The 23,893-nt window shown below is 46.3% G+C and overlaps 1 protein-coding gene across 1 annotated transcript in view; it reads right to left on the reverse strand.

Annotated features, from left to right (window-relative positions):
* DENND5A (DENN domain containing 5A) overlaps nt 1-23,893 on the reverse strand; it is an 84,536-nt gene that overhangs the window by 35,595 nt on the left and 25,048 nt on the right. Inside the window, 4 exon segments of the mRNA XM_074230274.1 lie at nt 1,328-1,515; nt 11,581-12,250; nt 16,287-16,396; nt 17,191-17,262. Coding sequence (XP_074086375.1) covers nt 1,328-1,515; nt 11,581-12,250; nt 16,287-16,396; nt 17,191-17,262 — 1,040 coding nt within the window.

Below are 23,893 nucleotides of genomic sequence, written 5' to 3' on the forward strand. Positions count from 1 at the left end.
AAGGCTGCTGATGACACCCGCGGCTCCCCAGATCCTCAGCCTGGGCCAGCTGAGGATCCAAGCACTTCCCCTCTTTTGCTATTCCTTCCCTCACTTCAGAGTGGCACCTGGAAACTCCCAATGTTCCTGGAGGGGAGGGGAAAGGGCTGCCCTGCAGGCAGGCCCCACTCCAACCCACGCCAGCTCCTGCATGGCTGTCACTTGGCCTGGCACTGCCACTTCCTACATGTCAGCACAGGGGGGGCAGGCCAGGAGTGAGCAGCCCCAGCTGGGGCCGCCAGCAATCCAAGTGACAACTGACCTCTGCATAGTTGTCCCGGTTCTAGCAAATGGAGCTAACCTGGGTATGGCGCCTCAAAGTCTGCAGAGCACTGTAAAGAATTTATCTCATGGGAGCTGATTCTCCCACCAACCTTAGAAGGGCAAAGGTCACAGCTCCATTTTCCAATGAAGGAATCTGATGAAGCAACTTGTCCAATCACTGACTCTATAGCAAGATTCAAATCCAGGTTCTCCTGTCTCCAAGGGTCACCCTCTATCACTATACCACCACCACCACCACCATTCTTCATCATCATCACCATTACCATCATCACTCATTGTCATCATCACCATCACATTTATTTAGCAATTTATGGTTTACAAATTACTTTATGAATCTTATTTAATCCTCCCAACAACCCCCTTAAAAGGTGGGAACTATGAATATCAATTCTCCATTTTACAGATAAAAGAACCAATGCTCTTGCTGCCCATGATGACACAGCCATTAAGTGCCAGGTCTCTCCTCATCAGCAGCTCTTTCCATGACCTGTTGCCTATCTTGGAGTATAAACAGAACAAGGGTCTACTCTCCCCACCTTCCCCCCCCCACTACAAATCAAAATTCCTAAAAGGCAGTAGAGCATGTAATTCCAAGAACATAAAACAGTGTCCAACCTAACCTCTAATTCTGCCTCCTGCTACAAAGCAACAGAATCAGAGAGGGAAGGACAGGTGGGAAAGCTGTCTTCTCAAATTAGGCAAGCCCACCCTGGTTGTTCCCAAAGGACGACACTGGTGTCCAGTGAGATGGTAGCCAGTTAGGGCAGCTAGGTGATGCAGTGGATAGATCACTGGCCCTGGAGTCAGGAGGATCTAAGTTCAAATCCAGCCTCAGACACTTAATAATTACCTAGCTGTGTGGCCTTGGGCAAGCCACTTAACCCCACTGCCTTTCAAAAACCTAAAAAATACTGTATGTTCAGAGATGGTAGCCAGCTGCTCTCAGGCCCAGGGTTCAGCTCTCCCCCTCCCACCAAGGTGACCCCCATCTTTCTCCTCTTACCTCCTGAGGCAACTCCAGTTTGGACCGATCGTCCAGACCATTGGAATGCAAGCCCATAAGATAGGGCACAGGAGCATCTAAGAAGTGCAGGAGAGAGGCAGGGAGAATGGGAACGTAGACATGCTGCCACTGGAAGGGAAACATGAGCGCCGTGATCGTCTCTGCCACAGTCATCAGTCTCTGGTAATCTGAACCAAAAACACAAACACACCATCAAAGAGAGGAACCTCCCCAGCCAAGGTACCACACTGAGTCCTTCCACTAACACCTTCCTAAGATCAAAAACAAACACTGACTCTGACTTTTGTAATTGAGTTCAGAAATTCCAGCCCCCCCCCCCAACATGTCCAGATTTTCATTTTGAATCCACAAGATTCAATGAACCAACTGTGGATGTACTGGGCCTGTGAGATGAACAACATACAGTCCTCACCCTCAAAGAACTTACAGTCTAGTTGAACAGGAGATGAGGAATGGGCAAGGACAACTAGAAGCCAAAGTGCTTAGAGAGATGCAAGGAGGGCAATAGCATCCAATGGTGAAATCAGGGAAGGCTTCACAGAGGTGAGTGGCTACTATTTTGGGAAGTATTTTCCAGCTAATTTCTAACGGTTTTTCAGCAGGAAGTGACATGGTCAGTTGGATTACTAAAGGAAGATAAACCTGGGCAGCAGCATAAAGATCTGGGGTTACTGGGAACTCAAAATTGAAATCTATTTACAAACAGAATTTTCTCCTTGGAACATCTAATTCCTAAAGTGCCATCAAAATACCCAGGAACGTCTTCCCCAAAGGGAGGGGGGGGAATGACAAGACAGGGAGGCTCTCCCCACAACTGGAATCACAAAGGACTCAGCTCCTACAAGGCAAGCCTAGTTGCCACTCAGGACCAAGCACAAATAGTATGTCTTTGTTCCGGCATCCACAATGGGCTGAGAAACCTGTCCTCGTCCCTCCTTCCCTCCACCTGCTGTGATGGCCAAGTCCTTCCAGCATTCCCCAGCACCCAGCCCCAGGCCATGCTCCCCTGATGGCCCCAAGCACAGGGAGGAAATCATAGGCCCAAGAGGGCCAACTTGTCCTGAGACTTTCTGGCTTCCCTCAAGAAGGCAATTCTAAGAGCAATCGTTTAAAAATGACTGAGAGAAAGCAGCAACACCTGCTGCTCCCCAGATCCTCAGCCTGGGCCAGATGAATGAAAAAGCCAGGTTTAGGAAACCAAATATTCTATGTAGAGTGAGAATGGTGGCTTCTAACTGTCTTCTAGCTTTGAATCTCTGACCTTGAGTCTATAATGACCAAGTTTGCTCCTGGGAAGAGATGACAAAATGTACTTCGCTCCCTTCCTTTGCAAAGGTGAGAGGCTATGGGTGAGAGAAATGGTGGGGAAAAAAAAAGAAATAGCATCCAATCTACCAGGTGAGGTTGATGTGATGGTTTTGCTGAATTGATGTTTTGTTTTGTTTCCCCTTTTTTCTTTTTTATTCTTTGTAAAAAGAGGGGTGAAGGTAAGAAGAAAGTGTTAAATTCAGAAATGAAGATTATGCAAAAGCCAAATACAGCAAGGTGAAGTTTTATCAAGTGATTCATCACTGAGCATACAGTGATTTCAGGTACACAAGACAACTTGAGCAAGACTGCTTCCTAGACCTGAGAACCATGAGAGGAGTTGGCAAAAATCCTTTCTGTGCAGACAGCTTTCACCAGAAAAGGATTCTGAGGATCAAGCGCTGACAAAGTCTCTCACAAACCACAGCCACAGTCAGAAGAGTGCTTCCACCAAGTCTGCCATTGGGAGAGTGAATAGCTCAGAGGCTGAAAACTTAGGTAGGAAATATGACCCAGCATCCTGGTTCTGAGCATTGGGTGAGGAAGCTTTGGCACCTGGTATGGCAGTGGGGCGTGTGGAGGGGCCAAAGGCACCTAAAAACACTGGGGCTGGGGACTGAGAAGGGGCCACAGGCTAGAGGGGTCTTGCTCTCCCACAGCTCCATGGCAGCTAGCCACACAGTCCAGGGAGTCATGGAGATTGTGAATGGCCAGCTTGGATGAGCCTTACAAACTCTTCTGGGCCAGGGACTATATGCTCATTTTCTTTTAACCTGGTTTTCTCTTAGGTCCTCATGAAGCCCTTTTGGAAAAACCTCCACCTCTCTTGGCATACAATGATGAAGGATGAGGGCATTGGCACTTAAGCAGGTGAAAACTAGAATCCAGGGGGGCTGGAGCTACAGAAGATCATCAACAGGGGCAGTTGTGGGGGGGGACGGGACCTGGCTGAGAAAGAAAGGCAGAAGAATAACAAGATGATCATGTTTCAGAGTGTTTTCCTCAGAATAATCCCATGAGGAAGGAAGAGAAAACCCCTAGGCCTGGCTTCCAAAGCCTACCTTCTTTCCGCCTTTCTACCTTCTTTCTACCTTCTTTTCTGTCTTTTCTTATGACTGTCAATTCCTATTCCTAATTATCCAGGGCCATCTCCAGTTGTCCTGATCCATATCTGGTCACTGGAGCCAATAGGCTCTGGAGAAGAGAGTGAGGCTGGTGCTGACCTTGCACAGCACCCCCTCATTTAAATTCAATTCATTTGCAAGTCATGACATCATCTTCCTGATGTCATGGTCCTCCTTGAGAAAGAAGGACAAACAGCATCCTGTCCCTACCAGGTCAAAGCAAGACACACTAGGGAGAAGAGAAATTACTCAGAACTTGTAATCCAAATAATCAATCATGAATGACTGGAATTTTGTCATCCCCCCCCAAAAAAAAGACAACAATCATAGGAATGACAAAATTGCTGACAAAATACTTTTAAGTTTGCAATGGATTAGCTCATTTAAGCTTCACAAGAACCCTTATTTTACAAATGAGGCAACAAAGGCTCAGAGACAAGAAGGAACAGTATTGCTCCTAAGGGTACATCCTGAGTACCTTGGGGGAAGGGGCAGATACTCCTGCATAGACAGTGTATGGCACAAGGACTCAGGTGGGGTCTGTCAACAGGGGAGAGGCTTTAGTGAGTGATTCAATTCAAGGACCAACTGTGAAGGGCCTATGGTCTACAGAGTCTTGAGCTAGGAAAAGGGAGAGGTGCAGAGTAGAGCCACTGTTCAGACTCAGTCTGAAGGAGGATGAACCACACAAGTATCTGGACAATGGGCTCCTTGAAGTCTAAGGAAAGAATTCTGTGACCCACAAGGTCCTGGGAAAGCATTACAGAGGAGGTTACAAGTGAACTGAGTTTTAAAGGATGGGCAGGAGTATGAGAGACAAAAAACAGGGAAAGAAAAGTCATGAAGAGCTGGGGAAAAAAGGCTAATAAAGGCTTGGCAGCAGGCTAGCCTAGGGTATGTTCAGGGGGCAGAGTAGAGTAGATGGAAAAAAATAATTAGAGATATATCTGGAAAGGCACAGTAGTATAAGACTATACTAAGCCTTGAATGCCGAGCAAGAGCCTAAACAATGTACATAGCTCACATCAGAGAGCCATGGAAGATTAGCCAGGAATAGAAAATTTGATAATGTTCCCAAATAAAACTGATGGGACAGGAGGGAGAAAGAATGAAAGTTGTTCCTAGTCATCAAAGGCTGATACAGGCTAGGTTGGGGTGTGAGCCATAGTCTACGTCATCTTTCATTTTGCCCAGATGGGTCAGATCCAGCCGAGAGAATTCTTTTAGCCCAGATTCCTCATTTGTCTCCTTATAGAAACCGAACCTAGTCTCCATCTGTGTCAAACCTAATTCCTTCTCTCTTCTTGTCCCTTCACTGAGAAGGCATGCCAATTAATAGTTATCTCAAAAATCTGAGTCATCTTAGGAATTTTCTTTTTTTGACTCTAAGATGAAGATGAATCAAAGAGAATTTCAAAAGCGTGGGAGAGTGAATGGGGGAGGAAGAGATCCTTCAACTGACATTTACAGCCAAATGCACAGTCATACTACACCCCAGCACTGGTTCACAAACACGTATTTAGTAAAAATCCCTGGCTGAAAAATCCCCCCAACTCCTGGCAAGCATGTACACCCCGGCTGGCATTGTAAAGAATGCCAGCCATCCATGTGGGGAGCTAAACCACACAAACAAGAAGGTCCCAGAGAGACCTTCGATCACTCTCCTGCACTAAATGACAATCAAGCTTAGAGGTAGAATCCTCTAGAAGCTGTGTGACCCCAAGCCAAGGCCTATTCTGCTCCGAGTCTCAGTTTCCTCATCTGTAAAAGGGGATAATACCAATATCTCTGTTCCTCCACAAGGAAATGCTCTGTAAACCTGTAGAAAGAGACAAGGACAATGAGAAATCCAAGCACTCTTTCCAACTTTGTCCTGGGCCCATAAATGGACACCCCAGAGAGGGGTGACACAACTAACAAGTTTATCTGCTACCAAAGAAACTATCCTGTGCTTAATGAGCTGAGACTGAGGATGACTCTGCCTTTACTTCTCTCTTGCCAGAGGTTTACAATGTTGACCTTCTGAGAGGTTGGTGACAAAAACTGAAGGGGGAGGGGGAGGGGAAGAAGAAGGAGGGGTTCCAAAAGCAACTATCACCTCACCAAAACAACCAAAAGACAGTCCAACATCCCCCAAAGAGGGACATTTCCTCTGCTTTGGAAAAAAAAGGTTTGCGCTTTACTCCCTCCTCCTGAGGATACTATTGGGCTCTGGAGCTCAGGTTGAGATTTCTCACAACCAAGAAAGGTATTTCCTTCAGCTTAGAAGCACTTGTGATGCTGGTGGGAGTGAGGATGAGATGGGGAGAAGCTTGGGATACAGTGAGAGGTCACAGGAAGCATCAAATAAGACTTAAGTAAATGATGTCTTTTGAGCAGTTTGGGTCAGTCAATGCCAGAGAATTCAATCTGTAAGACTTTTGAGTTGGAGCTGGAGGTTTATCTCCCCCCCCCAAAGAAAACCAAAAATCAAAATCATGGTAACAACAGTAGCAAAACTATTATTTGAAAGATCTAACAGGCTGTCCCTCTGAGGCCCGAGCTAGATCATCTGCCTGCAGTCACCCTCTCAGAGCTAACAGCTTCAGTGTGATGCCATCCTCAAGGGCAAGGCTGGAGCACCCAGACCAACAAACCCCAAGCATGCCACCTGCCCCATGATGGGCTCCCCGTGGCTAAAAGATGAACACAGTGAATAGATTGTGACTGAAGGTCATTTGCACTGAGGGCACTTAAACCAATCAAATTCAACTGCAGACACGTCAGCTCCTGGCAATGGGCTGGGTTTGCCCACGGCTCTCATGATGTTATAATGAGCAATTACTTCTGACAAACGGAGGCAGAGAAATGTTGGCATCCCAACCAACACCACCTTCATAGCCTGGGTGGGGGTGGGGAAGATCAGCATTTTTCATTTCTTTAAATAATTTATCTACAGGCAGAAAGACACAAGTCCACAGGGTAGTTGTCTCCACATACAAACTGGAACTAGGATCCCAATACAAAACTAACTCTAAAGTCAGTGGTCATGCTGTGTGAATGGATCGATAGGCCAAATACACGTGACTTTATGTTTTGAAAGATGTCACTTCAACACTATGAGGACTCCCTCCACCAACACGCATCATGGCCTTCCTGTCCATGGTCTCCTTGAGTAACCTAGAAATTCAGTGGATCCAGTGCTAAGCTTAGAAGTTTGAAGACCTCAATTCAAATCTTGTCTCAAGACATTTTCCAACTGAGACAGGTCATAAAAGGGGCCAAGTCCCTTCTTTCACCTTGGTTTCCTCCTCCTTAAAAACAGGGGAAGGGGGTATGTGGAATAATAGCATCTATCTCAAATGAGATTTACCAATGTATTTATCTAGGTGAAGAAGGAGTTTTGCAAACTTTCGAGCACCATTTAAATGTGTGCTGTCCTGGTGAATGTTGTCACCATAACCTTAGAGACCCCTCCCTACCCCCCCAAATACACACACACACACACACACACACACACACACACACACACAGAAAAAGTATCAAGTATCTCTAACTTGGCAGAATGGTCCAAAGCTGTCTCCAGCTCCAAAGAAGTCACAGGGGAAATCTCCATTAAACAAAAGGAAAGACAATGAGGCACAATGGTAGAGTTGGCCTTGGAGCCAGAAAGACCCCAGCTCAATTCCTGCCCCACCGTGTGACCTGCTTGACCTCTCAGTAATCTCTACAACTCTATACAGAGGTGATAATCTTTATAGGCATAAGGGGTTTCCTCTTCTGGGAGTTCCCTATAACAGTGAAATCACAGCTCCAAGACCCTGTCCCTGATGTAAACAAAGGAAACACCTCTTTCCTACCAAAGCCAGTCTCATCTTCTAAAGGATCAGATGTTTATATACCAGATCTCATCTTCTCAACCAACATGGAACAATGAAAGACCAAAGAATGGGGGCTCTAGAGGCCCAAATCTGATCTTGACTCTGCACCTAATTCTCTAGAGAACTTTCTGCAAGTTGAGGCTCCTTGGCCCCCCCCACGTACAGTTTTCTCATCTTATAAAATGAGGGAGTGAGCACAGATCGCCCCAAAGGACCTTCCTGGCCTCCTCCTTCTCTGTGTTCTACAAACAGTATGCTGCAGAGGGACTGCTTCTGTTTTGCTGCAGAGAGAAACGCCCTGGAAATGTCAACTTTTTTTTTTCAAGGCAATGGGGTTAAGTGGCTTGCACAAGGCCACACAGCTAGGTGATTATTAAGTGTCTGAGGCCGGCTTTGAACTCAGGTACTCCTGATTCCAAGGCCAGTGCCCTATCCACCGCTGCTAGAGCAGCCCCAGAAATGTCAACTCTTAAGAAAAGTATCTTTGAAAAATGTGCAAATTGTTCTTCCCGGCTTACTTTCCTTGCATCTGTTCATACAAGTCTTCCCAGATTTCACAAGAAAACGAGCCTGAATCATTCCAAGCACCTTATTCTTCAGGACAACATCTACCACAAAGCACTTTTCCTCACAATATGAAGTGAAAATATAATCCCCATTTTACAGAGGCCTCCGAAGTGTCAAGCCCAGGTCATGAGCCCAGGCCTCTTGATTCTGTCCCCAAAGCTCTTCCCACTCCACTAAGCTGGCTTTCCCAAAGGGAAATATGGCTCTCACCAGAGAGGGACTTTTGCTCTTGAATACTGAATCTCCTTTGGCAACAGAGACTTTGGGAAACACTCTCCCTCTCTCACGATGAACTGGATTTCCGGGTCAAAATTCAATTCTGAGCAGACACATTCTCAACTGTGTCCTCAACAAGGGGGACTCTCACTGCTGACCTTGTGTAGAAGAGGCACCTTGGATGATTCCATCCATTGCCTCTCTCCCCCTTTCCCTGCTCCCCTGGGACAAGGCAGCACCCTCATTTCTGATTCCCAATGCTCAACCCTGGGCAGCCCAGTCTGCCCCACTGAATTAAAGAGGCCCTAGAAAAGACAGGGTCTATCTCCTCTCCAATGGTATCTTGCCTGGCCTCCCCCAGCCCACCTTATAAAAGCAGCTTCCCATGTCTGGAAGATGCTCCCTCCTCATTGCCTGTGGAAATGTTCCTTTTCCTTCAAGACCCAAGGGTAAAAGCTAACATTTACAATACATGTAAAGGCTTCCAAAGGACTTTTTTACTTACTGTCTCATTTGATTCTTGACAACCCTGTAAAGCATTTTTACCACCATTTTGAAAATACTGAAATGAGAAACTGAAGCCTGGGGGAGGTTATGTGACTTGTTCAGGGTCATAGAATCAGGTAGTATCTTGGAAAGGTTCTGAAATGAGGACTTCTTGACTCCAAGTCTACCTTCTCCAAGAAGCCCTGCCTGATTCTCCCCAGACAAAAGTGATCTCTCCTCTTTCAAACTTCCTACAGCTTTTGTTTATTGTTTATTGCCCCCGCCCCAGCCCCACCATCTACTTTCCTTCTGAGAATAGCTCCCATTTACATAGTGAGCTTTAAGGTTAAGAGCACAGTCCTCAACACTCTTTCAGGGACAGAAAGTGGAAGGACTGGGACTTCCTTTGTCAAAAAAAGAAAATGAGGGGGGCAGCTAGGTGGCACAGTGGATAGAGCACCAGCCCTGGAGTCAGGAGTACCTGAGTTTAAATCCAGTCTCAGACACTTAATAATTACCTAGCTGTGTGGCCTTGGGCAAGCCACTTAACCCCATTGCCTGGCAAAAAAAAAAAAAAAAAAAGGAGGAATATCCTCCAGTTGTCACTCTCTCTCACCCCACACATCCAATCTGTTGTCAAGACCTCTCAATTTTAACCTTCATAATCTCTCCTGATTTCTAGATCCAAGGTTCTTTGCCTTCCATGATGATGACTTTCAAACACCACAAATACCAGATTCATTTGCTTCCTCATTATGCTACAGTTCCTAGACTGCAATCTCTCTGAAACCAGGATCTGTGTTTCTGCTTTGCCTATCTTTGCATCCTTACCCAGGACCAAGTTTCACTTACAATGTATGCTTAACAAATATTTGTTGTTGCCAGTCTAGGGAGATGATGCCATAACTTTCAAGTGAATTGGATTTTAATGAAGAGGTCTGTGCAAACTCACCAGCCTCATTCTCTCTACTGGAACCTTACAGGTCCAATGGTGAGATCAATGATCAATAGATCAGAACAAATGGAATTGCCCCAGATGAAGTGATGTTTTTTAAACTAAGATCTTTCCCAGGTCTCAGTTTGACTGAGGTAATGCCCACTCAGTGATTAACACTAGGTAAGAAATGAGACAAAATGGTCAAAATATAAACAAATGCTATTTACATTTACTCTGAGCCATCAAAATCCAATGATCAAGGAAGACTTGGGCTGGGACCTAATGCTGACCAAGTCAGTCAGAGTAATTTGGGTTTAAGGTGTGTCTTTTTTTAAATGATAGAAAAAATAAGTAGGGAAGAGAAAAAAAATCAAGCTCATAAACCCCAAGATATCTTGTGAGGTTTCAATGACCAAAATTTATATTCCTTTAGGCAGAGCACCCACAGATAAGAGTATGATACCTTATGTGAACAGAAGAAAAGTACAGAGAGGATGAAGAGAGGAGCAAGAGAGGGAGAAGAAGGCTGAAGGGAGAGAAGAGAGGGAGGGAAAGAAGAAAGGAAAGACAGAAGAAAAGGAAGGAAGGAAGAAGCATTGCCCAACTGAAACTGGCCATTTGGATCCCCAGAGGGACAGTTACTCCTCCTCTTCATAGATTATTGTCTGTCCTTCATTCTTGAAGAGGACAAATGACATTAGGTCTTTTTTTTTTTAAGTTTTTGGGGGTTTTTTTTGCAAGGCAGTGGAATGGGGTTAAGTGGCTTGCCCAAGGCCACACAGCTAGGTAATTATTATCTGAGGCCGAATTCGAACTCAGGTCCTCCGGACTCCAGGGCCGGTGCTCTATCCACTGTGCCACCTAGCCGCTGACAATAGGTCTTAATCACTGAATGGGTATGGTCTCAGACAAACTGAGCCCTGGGGAAGACTTAGCTCAAAAAGGCCACACTCTCCCACTGCATCCAGTCACCTCCAGTCATCCTGATCTCTATCTGGCCCCTGGGCCAGATGGCTTCAGAGAAGAGTGAAATTGGTGACTTAAATCCAATTCACCTGCAAGTCAAGACATCCCCTTCCTAATGTCCTTGGTCCTCTTGGAGAGCTGGAGTCCTCCTCGATGGAGCTAATCAGATTCCTTCTTTATACCCATGGAGAAACCCAAGGCAGAAGGGGAAGCTTCCTGTCCAAAATAGCTAGAGCTGGAACTGGGGGCTTGGACTCAGGTTTTGGGCCCGACATCCACAGCACTTCTCACCCTGCCTCTGGTCTTTTGCTTATCTCTTCTCTGCTTAAATCTCTTAGCCCAACTTTTTTTCTTCTTTGTTACTCTAACTAAAAGAGAAGTTTATCCTTCTTCATGCTCCCCCCCAAAACATAGGCAAACTCCGTGACTCTCCAAGTTACCAAACATGGTGCCAGTTCTGGCCCTTTCAACTCAAGCCAGAGCATATCTTGGTCCAGGACAGGATGAATGCAAAAGCCAACTCCTCAACTCCCAACTACTGCTGCCCTCAGCCCAGCCTTTCAGGAGTTAGTTAAGAGCAGAGGCCGGAAGACAGCATTCTTATAAATCAGCGCATCCAGCATGACCACAGTTGAACAGGGCCCATTCCCTTCACAAAAAGGTGGCCTTGGCCACCATCACCACCACCCGGATAGTTTGCTCCATCAGTGAGAGCCCCCAACCCGTAATATCCACAGTCTCCGGTGGTCCATAGAAGCCACGACTTACGCTGGGAATAGAGCAGGATCTGAAACTCCAGCAGGGCACACGTGAAAAGCTGGAGAACATTCTCCACCCCAAGCAGTTCAAAGACTTCCCTGACGGGGAAGTCAAAAAGTGGCAGCTCGCTGGTGCTGGGCCTCTGACAGACAATGGGGCCGTAGACCCCTGAGAACTTCAGCGACCTGCCCGGCGGGGGGAGGGGCACCTCATAGAGAATGTTGTAGATGTAGCTCTCGAGGGGCAATGGCGGGGGCTGGGGGGATGTGACCGCCTGGTGCAGCTGCTCCAGGGCCCGCCTGCACGCCTTCATGAAAGACATAGGCGTGATGAGGCAGATGCACTTGGAGACATAGAGTGTGTCGCGGCTGATGTCATATGAGTTAAAGCGCTGGAGCTTGGAGCCGGGGGTGCTGTCACAGCAGTCCTCAGGCCCACCGCTGCCGCCTCCCTCTCTGCCGTCGGTGGACGGTGTGTGTAGCACGTCATACTCTGCGTTGTGCATGTGGTACAGCGTCTGCATTGCGCTGCAGATCTGCTTGCTGGTCACCTCTTCATAAAAGGTGAGGGCAAACCCAAATGTCCGGGAGCCATCCTCTCGCGTGATGATGAAAGCATGAAACTGGGGGCTCCTGGGGTCGGCCTGGGTCTTGAATGCCAGCCCTTTGGGCATACACAACTGCAAAAAGAAAACAAGAGGTGAGCAAAGCAAAGCTGCCCCCCAGCTCCTGGCTGTGTTCAGAGTGGTATGGGCACACACGTGTGCAAGGGCCAACATACCAGAGAGAGGAGGCAAGACTATAAAGTGGCCTTGATGACTGAAGTCAGGAAGGAAAACTTTTGAGGGTAAAAGGTGGCTAAACCTCTGTGCCCCCCAACCTTAAGGGCTGGGCCAGCCCTGGCTTCTGGGCTTTACCGTAGATATTCCTGCAGTCATTCTCTGTAGCCTCCCCCTGCCTGCGGTCTAGCTTCCCACCAGCCGACCTTACTTCCTTCTAGGGTTTCTACAGCACTCATATCTTATCTTGGACAAATCATTTCATCCCTCACTTGTGGTTTTTAAAGAAAAAGCCTCTGTAACCCTTAAATCAATATAGAAATGGGAAGCATGATGATGATTACTGGCTGGAAATCATGAAGGTAAAGGAGTGTGCTCCAAGACAATTGTCTACGAGGATGACAGACATGTAGCTTTTGGGGCTTTATGTCTTATGACCCTTTCTATTCAATGTGCCAGTGGGTAGCTTTATGATGTCAACAAACATTTATTAAGCATCAGCTAGGCAAGGGACATTATACTTGGTCCTGAAAGACAAAGAAAGATGAGGGGGTGGAATGAGAAGGGGGAATGAGACACAGCCGCCAAAAACACATGAAGAAAGTGCTACGGGCAAAATGTACTAAGAAGTACAAGAATGGAATGTTCCTAGGCTAGAGGAATCACCAAACAAGAGGGAAGCACGAAAAGACTTATATGAACTGATGCAAAGGGAAGGAAGCAGGGTCAGGAAACAATATACAGAGCAACAACAACAACGTAAATTCAAAGACCAATTAGCACAAAACAACTGAAACAATGATAAAGAACAAACTTGGCCCTTTCAACTGGAGCCCAAAAAATGGAATATGAGAAGATTTCTCTCCTGGTACCTTTGCAGGAGTGGTGATCCATAAGTATGGAACACTGTACATAAAACTAGATTTTTCTGTCAATGCATTGATTAGTTTTAACGATTTTCTTTTTCCTCATGTTTCTTTTTTTTAAATCAATTTCTTTGTCACAGGATTGTATATACACATCTATGATTAAAAATGCATGAATGCATTGATGTATGTGTGTTTGTATGTTTATGTGCACATGTGCTGAACAAAAAGTCCAGGTGATCTGTGGCCCTTGAAGGACCCCACCAACACCCAGGGGGAAACATTCCCCTACTAGCAAGGCTCCTTGTCAGTCATCTATGTATCTAAGATGCATGTTGTGAAAGATGCCACAGGCCTTTGGGGTGTCTCTGGCAAGTAAATACCCTATCAAGGTCCACAGATTCAACCTGGGGCTGCCTGACCTAAAGTATCTTTCAAACTGAGATGCTGTCTTAAAAACAAAGCACAAAAACCTGAGAAGCCCCCTCCCCCAGCCCTCCCCATCTAAACCCAAAGCACTGGGGCCTGGGAGCCCAGACTCATTTAGTGCTGCCCTTTCCGCTCCAGGCTGAACGTCTGACATCACTCCCTGTGGTCTCCAGAGCATGTCCTGATCCTCAGTCCCACACTACCACCGCATCCCCCCCCCCCAAGCATCCTCACAAACAGGCCTCCCTTTCATTGAACACATCCGTCTTCGGTGGGGCCTCAGGCTAGCTGCCAAGGGCAGGATATAAATCCCCCTAAGCGGGCAGGTCTGAGAACACACCCCTCCTGTGGAGAGGTCCCTGGAGAAGAGGGGAGCAGCAGCCCCAGGGCCCCAGTGGAGCCAGGAAACCCTATCTCCAGCCCCCTCCCCTACCAGAATCCTTGTTTCCCTCAGGAGCTACAAAATGCTGCCACCAGATCACATGGGGGACAAGATGACATTCTCCCACAGTCTCTGGAAGGGAGCAGTCAGAAGAAGCAAGGGCAAGAGACAAAAAGGAGCCACAGCCCCATCAGAGATGGGCTGGGGCCAGCCTACTGACTGGGCTCTGGATGGTTTTTAAATTGTCAGTTAATTCTGTATAAAGCCACAAGATCACAGGCCAGGGAAGAGGAAAGCACTCCTCTATCTTCTCTGAAGGAAGCCCAGGGGTGACTAATGAGCCCCCAGACCCATGGCCAATTCCTCCCCTTTTCAACCCCACAAGACAAGGATTCAGAGCCTTCTAGGGGCTGGCATAGGCTATTTCTGAAAAACACAATGCCTTCAATAATCCCTGTTCCCAATGGCCCAGAATTTGGCTGTTGGAAGATTGGACGAGATAGGGCCTTGGTACACGGGATAGAGCCCTGAATAGGGGAGTCCTAGGACTGAAGGTCCTAGACCTTCAGACTGGATCCAGGGTCAGCTGCCTATTAACTGTTTAGGTTGGGGCTGCCTCAGTTTCCTCAACTGTGAAACAAAAGTTATAGTCTCTTGTACCACCAACCTCATGGGGCTAGCTGAAGAACCAGTCATAATATAGCTGAAGGGGGTCTATGGTTTAAACTCTCAGAGAGTGGCCACAAAGAACCCTGAGGGTGAGACTTGCCCAGGGTCACCCAACCAGAATGTTTCAGAGGTCTTCCCAATTATAAGACCAGCTTCCCATCAATTAGGCCACACTGCCTGTCAGGCTTATTCAAACATTTGATGTCAGTATTACATATCAGCCTTGAAAAGTCATCAAGAGTGTTGATAAGGCTAAGATTTCCATTTCAGCTGTTCCATGATGCATAAGACAAGGAGAAAGGGAGGAAAAATCCCCATGTGATCTTGGGTTCACCTGATCCAGTCAGAAAACATTATCTTAGAGAACTTAGGAAAGATCATAATCCACCCTCCAAATATCACAAAAATCATTATTTAGAAAATGACTTCTAATCTATGTCTCTAAAAACTTTTTTTAGTAAGTGAATTCTTTTATAATCCTGGGTATTTTGTTTTATGTGTTTAAAAACATGATTCTGAGGAGAGTTGGCAGGCTTCACCAGACTGCTCACTGGATTCAGGACATGAAAAGCAAAAGATCCCTTATGTAAAAAAGGGGTGGTTTCAGATCAGTAGAGGGAGGAACTTTCATAAACTCATAAATTTAGGAAAAAAAGTCAGGTCATCCAGTCCAATCTCCTTGGACCCAAAGTGGGGCCCCAAAGTCACCCAAAAGGGAGAACCAGGATTCTAACTTGGGTCCTGACCCCAAATCCAGTGCTCTCCCCACTGTGCTATAGTACTCTGGCAGTGGACAACAAGAGGATGAGGCATGAGTTCCAATTACAAGGGAGTGAGTTTCCCATCAGCACAAGTGTTCATACAGAAGTTAAATGAGCCCCTTTCCCAGGGGACAGTGTAGAATGGCTTTGTCCACTGGCAGGAAGTTGTGCTAGACAGCTTGTCAGGCCTCTGGCAGTCCTAGGAATGCATGCTAGACTTTATTCACACTTTAGTATTTGTGTGCTGTTCTGTTCCCCCCACCCCCACTAGTCTGTAAGACCCATCAGAGCAGGGCCTGGGCCTTATCCAGATCCGGCATCTCCCCCAGGATCTAGCACAGGTCACTGCACTCAGGAGGCACTTTCTGGACATCACTGTGATCCACAGGCATACTCTATTCTGGTTCGAGTCTGAACCCATGATTGCAGCAGGGTGGAAAACTCCCTCCACTAATGCAGAATAGCAAGTACGCTGTAGTGGATGGTCATGAAAGGGAAAGAGACTTGCCCAAGGTCATACAGTCAAGGCAAGACTTGAACCCAGGTCTTCCTGGCTCAAAGGCTGGTCCTCTAATCACTTAGCCAAACTACCTTTCAAAGCACTGCACAAAACTGTCTGCACGATGTATCTGGGTCAACACGTGTCAGCCATCAACAGATGTGGTCTGTGGTCAAAACACCACCACCACCACCACCACACCACCACCACCACCACCTCCTCCTCCTCCTCCTCCTCCTCCTCTGATTACTAAAACCAGATCAGCTTCCCCTAACCCTCAGTCCTCATCCTCCCCTCAGCATCTCCAGAGCTCTCCATGCTTGGTACTCACCATTCCCACGGCATCTTGGTCAAAAGGATTCCACTCTACATTCTCTGGGTATCGGGCAAGAACCTTAGATTTGAATGTGCGTCTCAGGGGTGTCTGCTCAAAATTTTCTCCTGAGGAGGGAAAAAAGGAAGGTGAAAATGTCTTGAGGATTCCCTTGGGGCCACCAGTTTGGCCTAGTCAAACCCCGGAAGGAAGGCAGGAGGGGGGTTAGTGGGCCAACATCGAGCCAAGAATAGGAGAGCAGCAAGGTGATTAGGGCAGTCAGGAAACGGAAATGTTTTAACAGTGGTGGTAGAGGACACCACTCTCTATCTGTCTGTGCTTTTCTCTATAGTAAGATGATTAATACAAACCTAGTAATTATTATTTTTTTTTTGGTGTGGAGGGGGTGGGGTGACAGAGATTGAAGGAAACCCAACCCCCAATGAACACACATTGCTTGAAGCTGGTTAAGTTTTGTTTGGTATTCCACTGGTGACAAGGCAAAACAATAAATTGCTTTGCATTCTAAATGCAATCTGCATTTCTAATATCTTTGAAAAGCACAAAGAGACAAAAAAGATACAAGAGTCATAGCAAAATAGGTTTTTGGTGTGCTGTCTTTTTTTTTTAATAAGCAAATCAAATGAGGCTTCTTGTCAGTTTAGAAACGTGAAATCCCACGAATTCCTCTTTTGTCCCCCCCTTTCTATTTGGGTTAGAGGTTTTTAAAACTTAAAAATTAATAAATAAATATGAAAATAGAGGAAAGAGGATTAGAGCACCCGCCACCTAGAGAGAGGCAGATGGACAATTCTCAGAGGAGCTGGAAAGTTAGAAGGTCAAAGGGCACAAGACATCACAGAGAGCTGCCTAGAAGAAGCACCAGAAAGCTCTGGTCATTCTGGGCCAAGGTGGTTTTTACCTTCTGCTGTACTGGCAATGAAAGGGCTGGTGCCATCCCTGGCTTTAGAAGCCCGTATGTACTGGCATAACGCTATGTGACAAATGAAACAACAGAACGTTACAAGAGAATGTAGGGTGAAGGCTGCACAGCCAGACCAACATCCACCTCCAGGACAGCCATGCTGTACGTAGCCTCATGCCTCTCTCCGGACAGGGCCTGGCTCTCCCTCCCCATCCTGAGGCACAGGATGGAGGCCCCTGGCTGACCCAACAGCTTTGCCTCATCCTACCATGCACACCATACATGGGGAGGAAAGTGAGGACTCGGTGGGCAGAGAAGAGCATAGTAGGCCAGGGAAATCCATAGATACCCTGGAGAGGAAAACACGGACCAAGACCTGGAGGTGACCCATAGGAAGCCAGGAGCTAGCCAAAGGAAGTCTCAGAGCAGAGTCCTGGTGTGGGGCAAAGCTGCCCTCTCACCCATGGGGACAGTCCTGATGGGGAGGAGCAGCTTCAGACCAGCTCAAGCAGACCTAGTGAGGGTATCCTTGGCTAACACCCTCCTCTGATACTCTTCATTGGAGCCTGGACGTGGCCCAGGCTCTCAAAGACAACACCAGAAGAATCTAAGGTTGATCCCATCCTCCCAATCTCAGAAGGCTGAGTGCTGGTCCAAGGAGACACAGCCAGCATCTGCTAACTGCAGCCTGGCACAAGTTGGAGCCCCGTGGGGAATGAAATTGGGCTTTGCCCCCCCCCGACTCAGCCAACTCCCCAAACCATCCTCTAAGACTCAGAGCGAGCAGCCCTCTCCAAGGTTAAGATCATGGATCGCCCTCTGCACCCCAGGCAAGGGCAAAGAGCCTTTGTAACAAAGAGAGGACCGTTATCCACAAGGCCACTGCTAGGCTGCGGATAGGCCTCCTGCAGGGAAACAGGGGTCACCAAAACCAGTGGTTACCTAGCCCAGAAACCAAAAAGGCTTATATGGGGAGATCCTGCTTTGATTGAACCCAAACCCTCCCCTTATTCTGCTCTCCATGAAGAAAAGAAAAAATAAACATCTCCCTCCTCACTATAACCCCCAGACTGCTTTCACAGATCAACTTCCGTAATTCCAAATGCTTTTTTATTATTTATTCTTTTTCCTTCTGCTTGAGTTCTTCTGAAATCTCCCATTTCAGGAAAATTTTATGCCTCAAAATAAACTTGGTATTCTTCCCTGCAGAGGATGGGTAAATGAGCACACAGCTGCTGACAGCTGTGGCAACAATGGAGCCAAATTACAGCAAACCAAGAGGGGACTCAGCCCTGGGTCACGTGGGGCCGGGCCCCAGGAGCAGGTCCCTGGGCTTTGAGGAACACCTGCAGCGTAGGCCAAGGCGCTCAGCCCCGCGGGGAACCACGTCCAGGGGGACAGTGACATCACCTGGATCTCAAAACATTTTGCCTTGGTTCAGAGGGAGGGCTGTGTGTGTGTGTGTGTGTGTGTGTGTGTGTGTGTGTGTGTGTGACAGAGAGACAGATTTAAGGGGGAAATTAAGGAAAAGAACAATACCCTTAACATACCCAAATAAGTCACAGGATATTGGGGACAAATAAATTTGTAGGTTTTATCAAAGTCTAGTTTAATTTTTAAAAAGACACTGAGAAATAAAACTCTAAAGTGAGCGAGCTTTTGAGCAGGTGCTGATCTGCAGTGATAAAAGGAGGAAATTCCCCAACCCCAGGAATCACAGGTTTGATTCCCCCCACCCAATGCAAATTCTGCCTCCTCCTAAACAAGGGTCCTGGGACTGCCTTCTGTGGGCACAGTGAGAGGAGAAGCAAGATTTTTATTTCATCAGTTAGCAGAGGCCTCCCTCCTGATGCTCCCAAAGAGACAACCTTGGCTTCCCTCATTCTCTAACCAACCACTCCAGTTGTCCAAAGGCCAGGCACAGGGAGGAGGGTTCATTTCCCAATTGTCTCCTTTCCTCTCAGCTCTCCTGCTTCTAATTCAATACAACTTGATAGAGATGGCAGAGAACTGGGGGAAGGGAGGGAGGAAAAGAACTGGGTTTCTCCGCTTGAGCAAGCTGACCCAGGATGGAAGCTAAGGTCCACAGTCCACTAGAAAAGCACAGGGGCGGGGAAAAAAGGATGTGGAAACTGGGAAAACCGAAGTTTATGAATCAAGTTGGCAGTGCAATTCAAGGAAGATGAAGCATCAGAACAATACCTAAAAACAAGAGGAAAGTTAAACTGGGGATTTCAAAGGCCAAGTTTGAGGAACTCCAGCCAAACTGATGATCCCAATAACCTGTAAGAGATTGTGACCTAAGACTGAAGTCAATGTACATGAGGTCACCTAGTGACCTACAGAACTAAGAGACAGCTAAAGGGTAGAGCAGAGACAGCATCAGGCCCAGAGGCAAGAAGATCTGAATTCAAGTTGGCCTCAGACACTCACTAGCTGGTGGCCCTAGGCCACTTCACCTTTCTCAGCCTCAGTTTCCTCATCTATTAAAATGGGGATAAAAAGCACCTACTTCACAAGGCTGTTGTGAGGGTCAAATGAGATAACCTGTGTAAAACCTCAAAGTGATACATGTGTGTAGCACTTTAATAATTGCGATTGCTCTTGGGTTGCCAGCAGTGTGGGTCTCCCTGACCAAGACCACTGCCCCTTCAGGACACCTTGTGCAGATACCAGCTCTGGAGACATGCCTATGGAGAATGTGTCATGTGTTCCTGTGCCATCCCCAGCTGGTCAATTCTCCATTGATAGGTAGCAGCCTGTCACAGAAAAGCACTAGACCTTAGAAACCATAGCACTTTCCATTTATAGAGGAGGGAAGTGATTTGGTCAAGACCACGCAGGTACTAAGGGGAACCGCAGGGCCTCTGAGCTCATCTCCCAACTCCACACCTGGTGCCCTTAACATTGCTCCACTCCCTCCCAATTTCTGGTCCCACATTTGCCACCAATGTCATCCATGGCCTTGGGCAAAATGGTTGCCTACTCTTGGCTCATTTCTCTCTCTGGAAAAATCAAAAGCCTGGGCAGCCACTTTCCAAAAGTCCTTTGTCTCAGATTTTAGATGATGAGGTCCTGTCCAACCCTCTTTCCACCTTGCTTTTCCTGAGGAGAGGAAGACCAAAAGTCTCCAAGATGCTTCTGGCATTGCCTGTCTCTGAAGGTTCCTCCCAACTCTAATATCTCCTCTTCTAAAACCCCTTCCAACTCTGACACTATCCATTCCATGCTGTCAAGCCCCTCCAGCTCTGCAACTGTACAGTCTGTGTTCTGTGACCCTCCCAGCTCTGCCATTGTACAGCCCATGTCCTAAGGCTCTGACAGTCTATAATACTAGCAGTCTAGGAATAGCTCAACCTGAACACACAGAGGATAGGCCCTCTGGCTGTGGTAGGACAGAATCTCAAGGGGCATCCTGGCAGGCTGGGACACTTGGCCAGTTTTGGGGGGAGGGGTGGTAAGGCAATGGTAAGGCAATGACTTGCCCAAGGTCACACAGCTAGGTAATTATTAAGCATCTGAGGCTGGATTTGAATTCTGCCCCCACCAGTTTTTACCATTTACTGTCTGGTCGAGGACTGGAAACAGAAATGAGCAAAGAGAAAGAAGTCTAAACAAGCCAAGTTCTGGAAGGCCTCGGAGACCTGCAGATTCAACATGGCGTACAATGACATCCCATAGACCTCCACCACTGCAAAAGGATGATGATACAAAAACATCTTCAGAATGTGCAGAAATTTTTTTATAAACCATCAAAGTCAACAAGTAGAAACATAAATTGCCTTCATTTAGGAGATGATGTAAAAGTTTTAGAAAGTACACAGGTGCATCTCACAGGCTATTACAGAACAGGAATTTTTATTCTAAATGACAAACTGGAGTGCGTCCAGAGGAAAATGAGTAGAATGGCAAAAAGACTGGAGACCAGCTCATATATAAGGATGCAGGAGAGAAACTGCATGTGTTTATCCTGGAGAAGAAAAGACTTAGGAGGTAACATGACCCCTGGTGAAGTAGTCTTTTTATGAAGGTCTATCAGGCTGAAGAGAAACTAGCCTGCCCCTATCTCTGGTTCTAAAGGGCTCACAGATTTCAATTCAATGAATTAAAAAAAAGCCTCATAATTTGTTGCCCAAAAATAGAATGGGTGATTTCAAGAAATAATGGGTTCTCTGGTCAAAACTAGACAAGTTCTCGCCTGGGTTGAGTGGCAGAAAGGCTCAGGAAGGAGGGGATGAAAAAGGAGACCTAAGTTGGACAAAGAAGTCCATTACCTGGTAGATTCCTATGTAACTCATTAATTTTATTAAATTGACATTAAGCTGTTTCTTCCCTGAAAAAGGACTGTATTATCAGCACCCTCTAAATTCAGTACCCCTGAGAAAAAGGTCAGATGACCCTGCCCAAGTTACAACTCTATGAAGTCCCTAGCACCAAAGTCTTCACATGGAGGCTGAATGGATGCTTGTCATACTGGAGAAGGATACACTGTCCAGTATGTACTGAACAGTATGTACTGAATTTTAGCTCTAACATTCTGTGATAGGAATAGATAATTCTGTTCCTAACTCTCAAGTTGTTATGAGTTTACACATTCAAGTACAGCAATGGAACTGTGAACAATAAAAATGAACTTCTACATCTTCATTGCTCATTGAGAAAATTAATCAGTCCTAAAGCAAAGACCCCCAGGGGTTTGTGGACCCAGTAAACCCTCTCCAGGAATTCCCTGGATCCCCAGAACTTAAGCGAAAGTTGTGTCCTCAAAACCACAGGTCCTTACTCTAAATTCAATTCAAGGACAGAATAACTGTGGGGGTGTCCTGACTCATGACCTACTCTTGGGTTTACATAACTTGTTCTTTTGTGGGAATCACACGTAACTTTGTTACTGGAATCCCTCTCAGAAGGAAGAACAAGAGGGAGAGAGGGGTGGAAAGGAGATAATGTAAACACCTAGCACCACCCACAGTCCAAGACAAGCCTTCCAATCAGTCTACCACACCATCCAATATAAAACAGAAGTCACAGTGATTGACCAGAGCAAGCAAAGGGTGAAGCTTTATCTAAGGTCTCCATGGTGACAGTGCCCATAAACAGACTTCCAAGACAGCAGGGTCAACACAATTGTTGGCCATGGCTTCTGTTGACTGGGCCATTGACTCAGGTAGTGCCACCTCCACCTGAAGCGAGATGGGGGTGGGGAGATAAAGTGGGGAGGACCTTTGGCAAAGTTTTGGAAAAACGTAAAGTCCAAGTTCCTACAGAATATTAGTTCTATGAGGGAGGCGACTCCTTTATCTATGCCTCATCCTCTCAGCTAGCACAGTGCTCAACACCCAACACTCCACAAATGTCTAGGGAATTTAAATAAGCTCTACTCCTCCAAAAGCTGGAAGATCTCTCGGATTCCTTTAAATAACTCACAAATCCCTTCACACTTTCCCCTATTCCTTGAGCTTTATTTAGAATGCCACAGAAAACCCTGTCAATACTGCAAAACTATAAAAATGGAGTCAGTTTATAAACATTAAAAATTGGAACAATAACTTTTTGTTTTGTGGACCTTAAAACACTCCACATTGGTATATGTATGTGATGGAATACTATTGTTCTAGTGGAAGCCAGGAAGGATGAGAATTCAAGGAAGCCTGGAAGGATTTGCATGAACTGATGCTGAGCGAGATGAGCAGAACCAGAAGAATACTGTACATCCTAACAGCAACATGGGGTGATGATCAACCTTGATGGACTCACTCATTCCATCAGTGCAACAACCAGGGACAATTTTGGGCTCTCTGCAATGGAGAATACCATCTGTATCCAGAGAAAGAACTGTGGAGTTTAAACAAAGACCAAAGACCATTACCTTCAATTTAAGAAAAAAACCAAAACCTGCTATCTTATTATGTAATCTTGCTATCTCTTATACTTTTCCTTAATGATATATTTTCTCTCTCACCACATTCAACTCAGATCAACATATACCATGGAAATAATGTGAAGACTAACAGTCTGCCTTCTGTGGGGTGGGGGGAGTGAGGTTAGTGGAAAAATTGTAAAATTCAAAATAAATAAATTAAATGTAAAAAAAAAAAAACTACTCCACATTGTGAAGAGGTGCTATTGCTGCTTGGAAAGGCATCATGGTAGTAGTAGGAAAAGGGTTGGATGTGAATTCTCAAAGATCTGACTAAGACATCCCCTTCAACCTCACTTATCAAATGGGGTTCATGATCACTGACCCACATCCCTTACAGAGCTGTTGGTGGTGGGGGAGTAACATCCAAAACTCCAGCTCCTTGAAATAAAGCTCTTCCTATGATTTATATAGCACTTTGTATTTACCAAAACATTTTTATACCCATGGTAGATCTGATCAGAGAAGCCTAAAGTTTCTGATTTCAGGGATTTACAAAGTGTTTTCAAAAGCATCCTGAGAGTTAAATTGGGGGTTCCATAATTGACCATTTTACAGATCAAGAAACTGAAGTTCAGAGAGGGGAAGGAATTTGGTCATAGTTCCCTCACTAGTGAGTGACTGAGCTGAGACTTGGGACCACCAATCTCATGATCTCTGAACTTCTCTGAGTCCCCTTCTCAGTTCAATTCAGGAGCAGAGCTTCTTACCCTGGAGGCCATGAACATGATTTTGTCAGCTTGTAATCCTGTATTTCAATATAGCTGGTTCCCTTTGTTA

The sequence above is a fragment of the Macrotis lagotis genome, chromosome 3 (assembly GCF_037893015.1).
Source record: "Macrotis lagotis isolate mMagLag1 chromosome 3, bilby.v1.9.chrom.fasta, whole genome shotgun sequence".
NCBI lineage: Eukaryota > Metazoa > Chordata > Mammalia > Peramelemorphia > Peramelidae > Macrotis > Macrotis lagotis.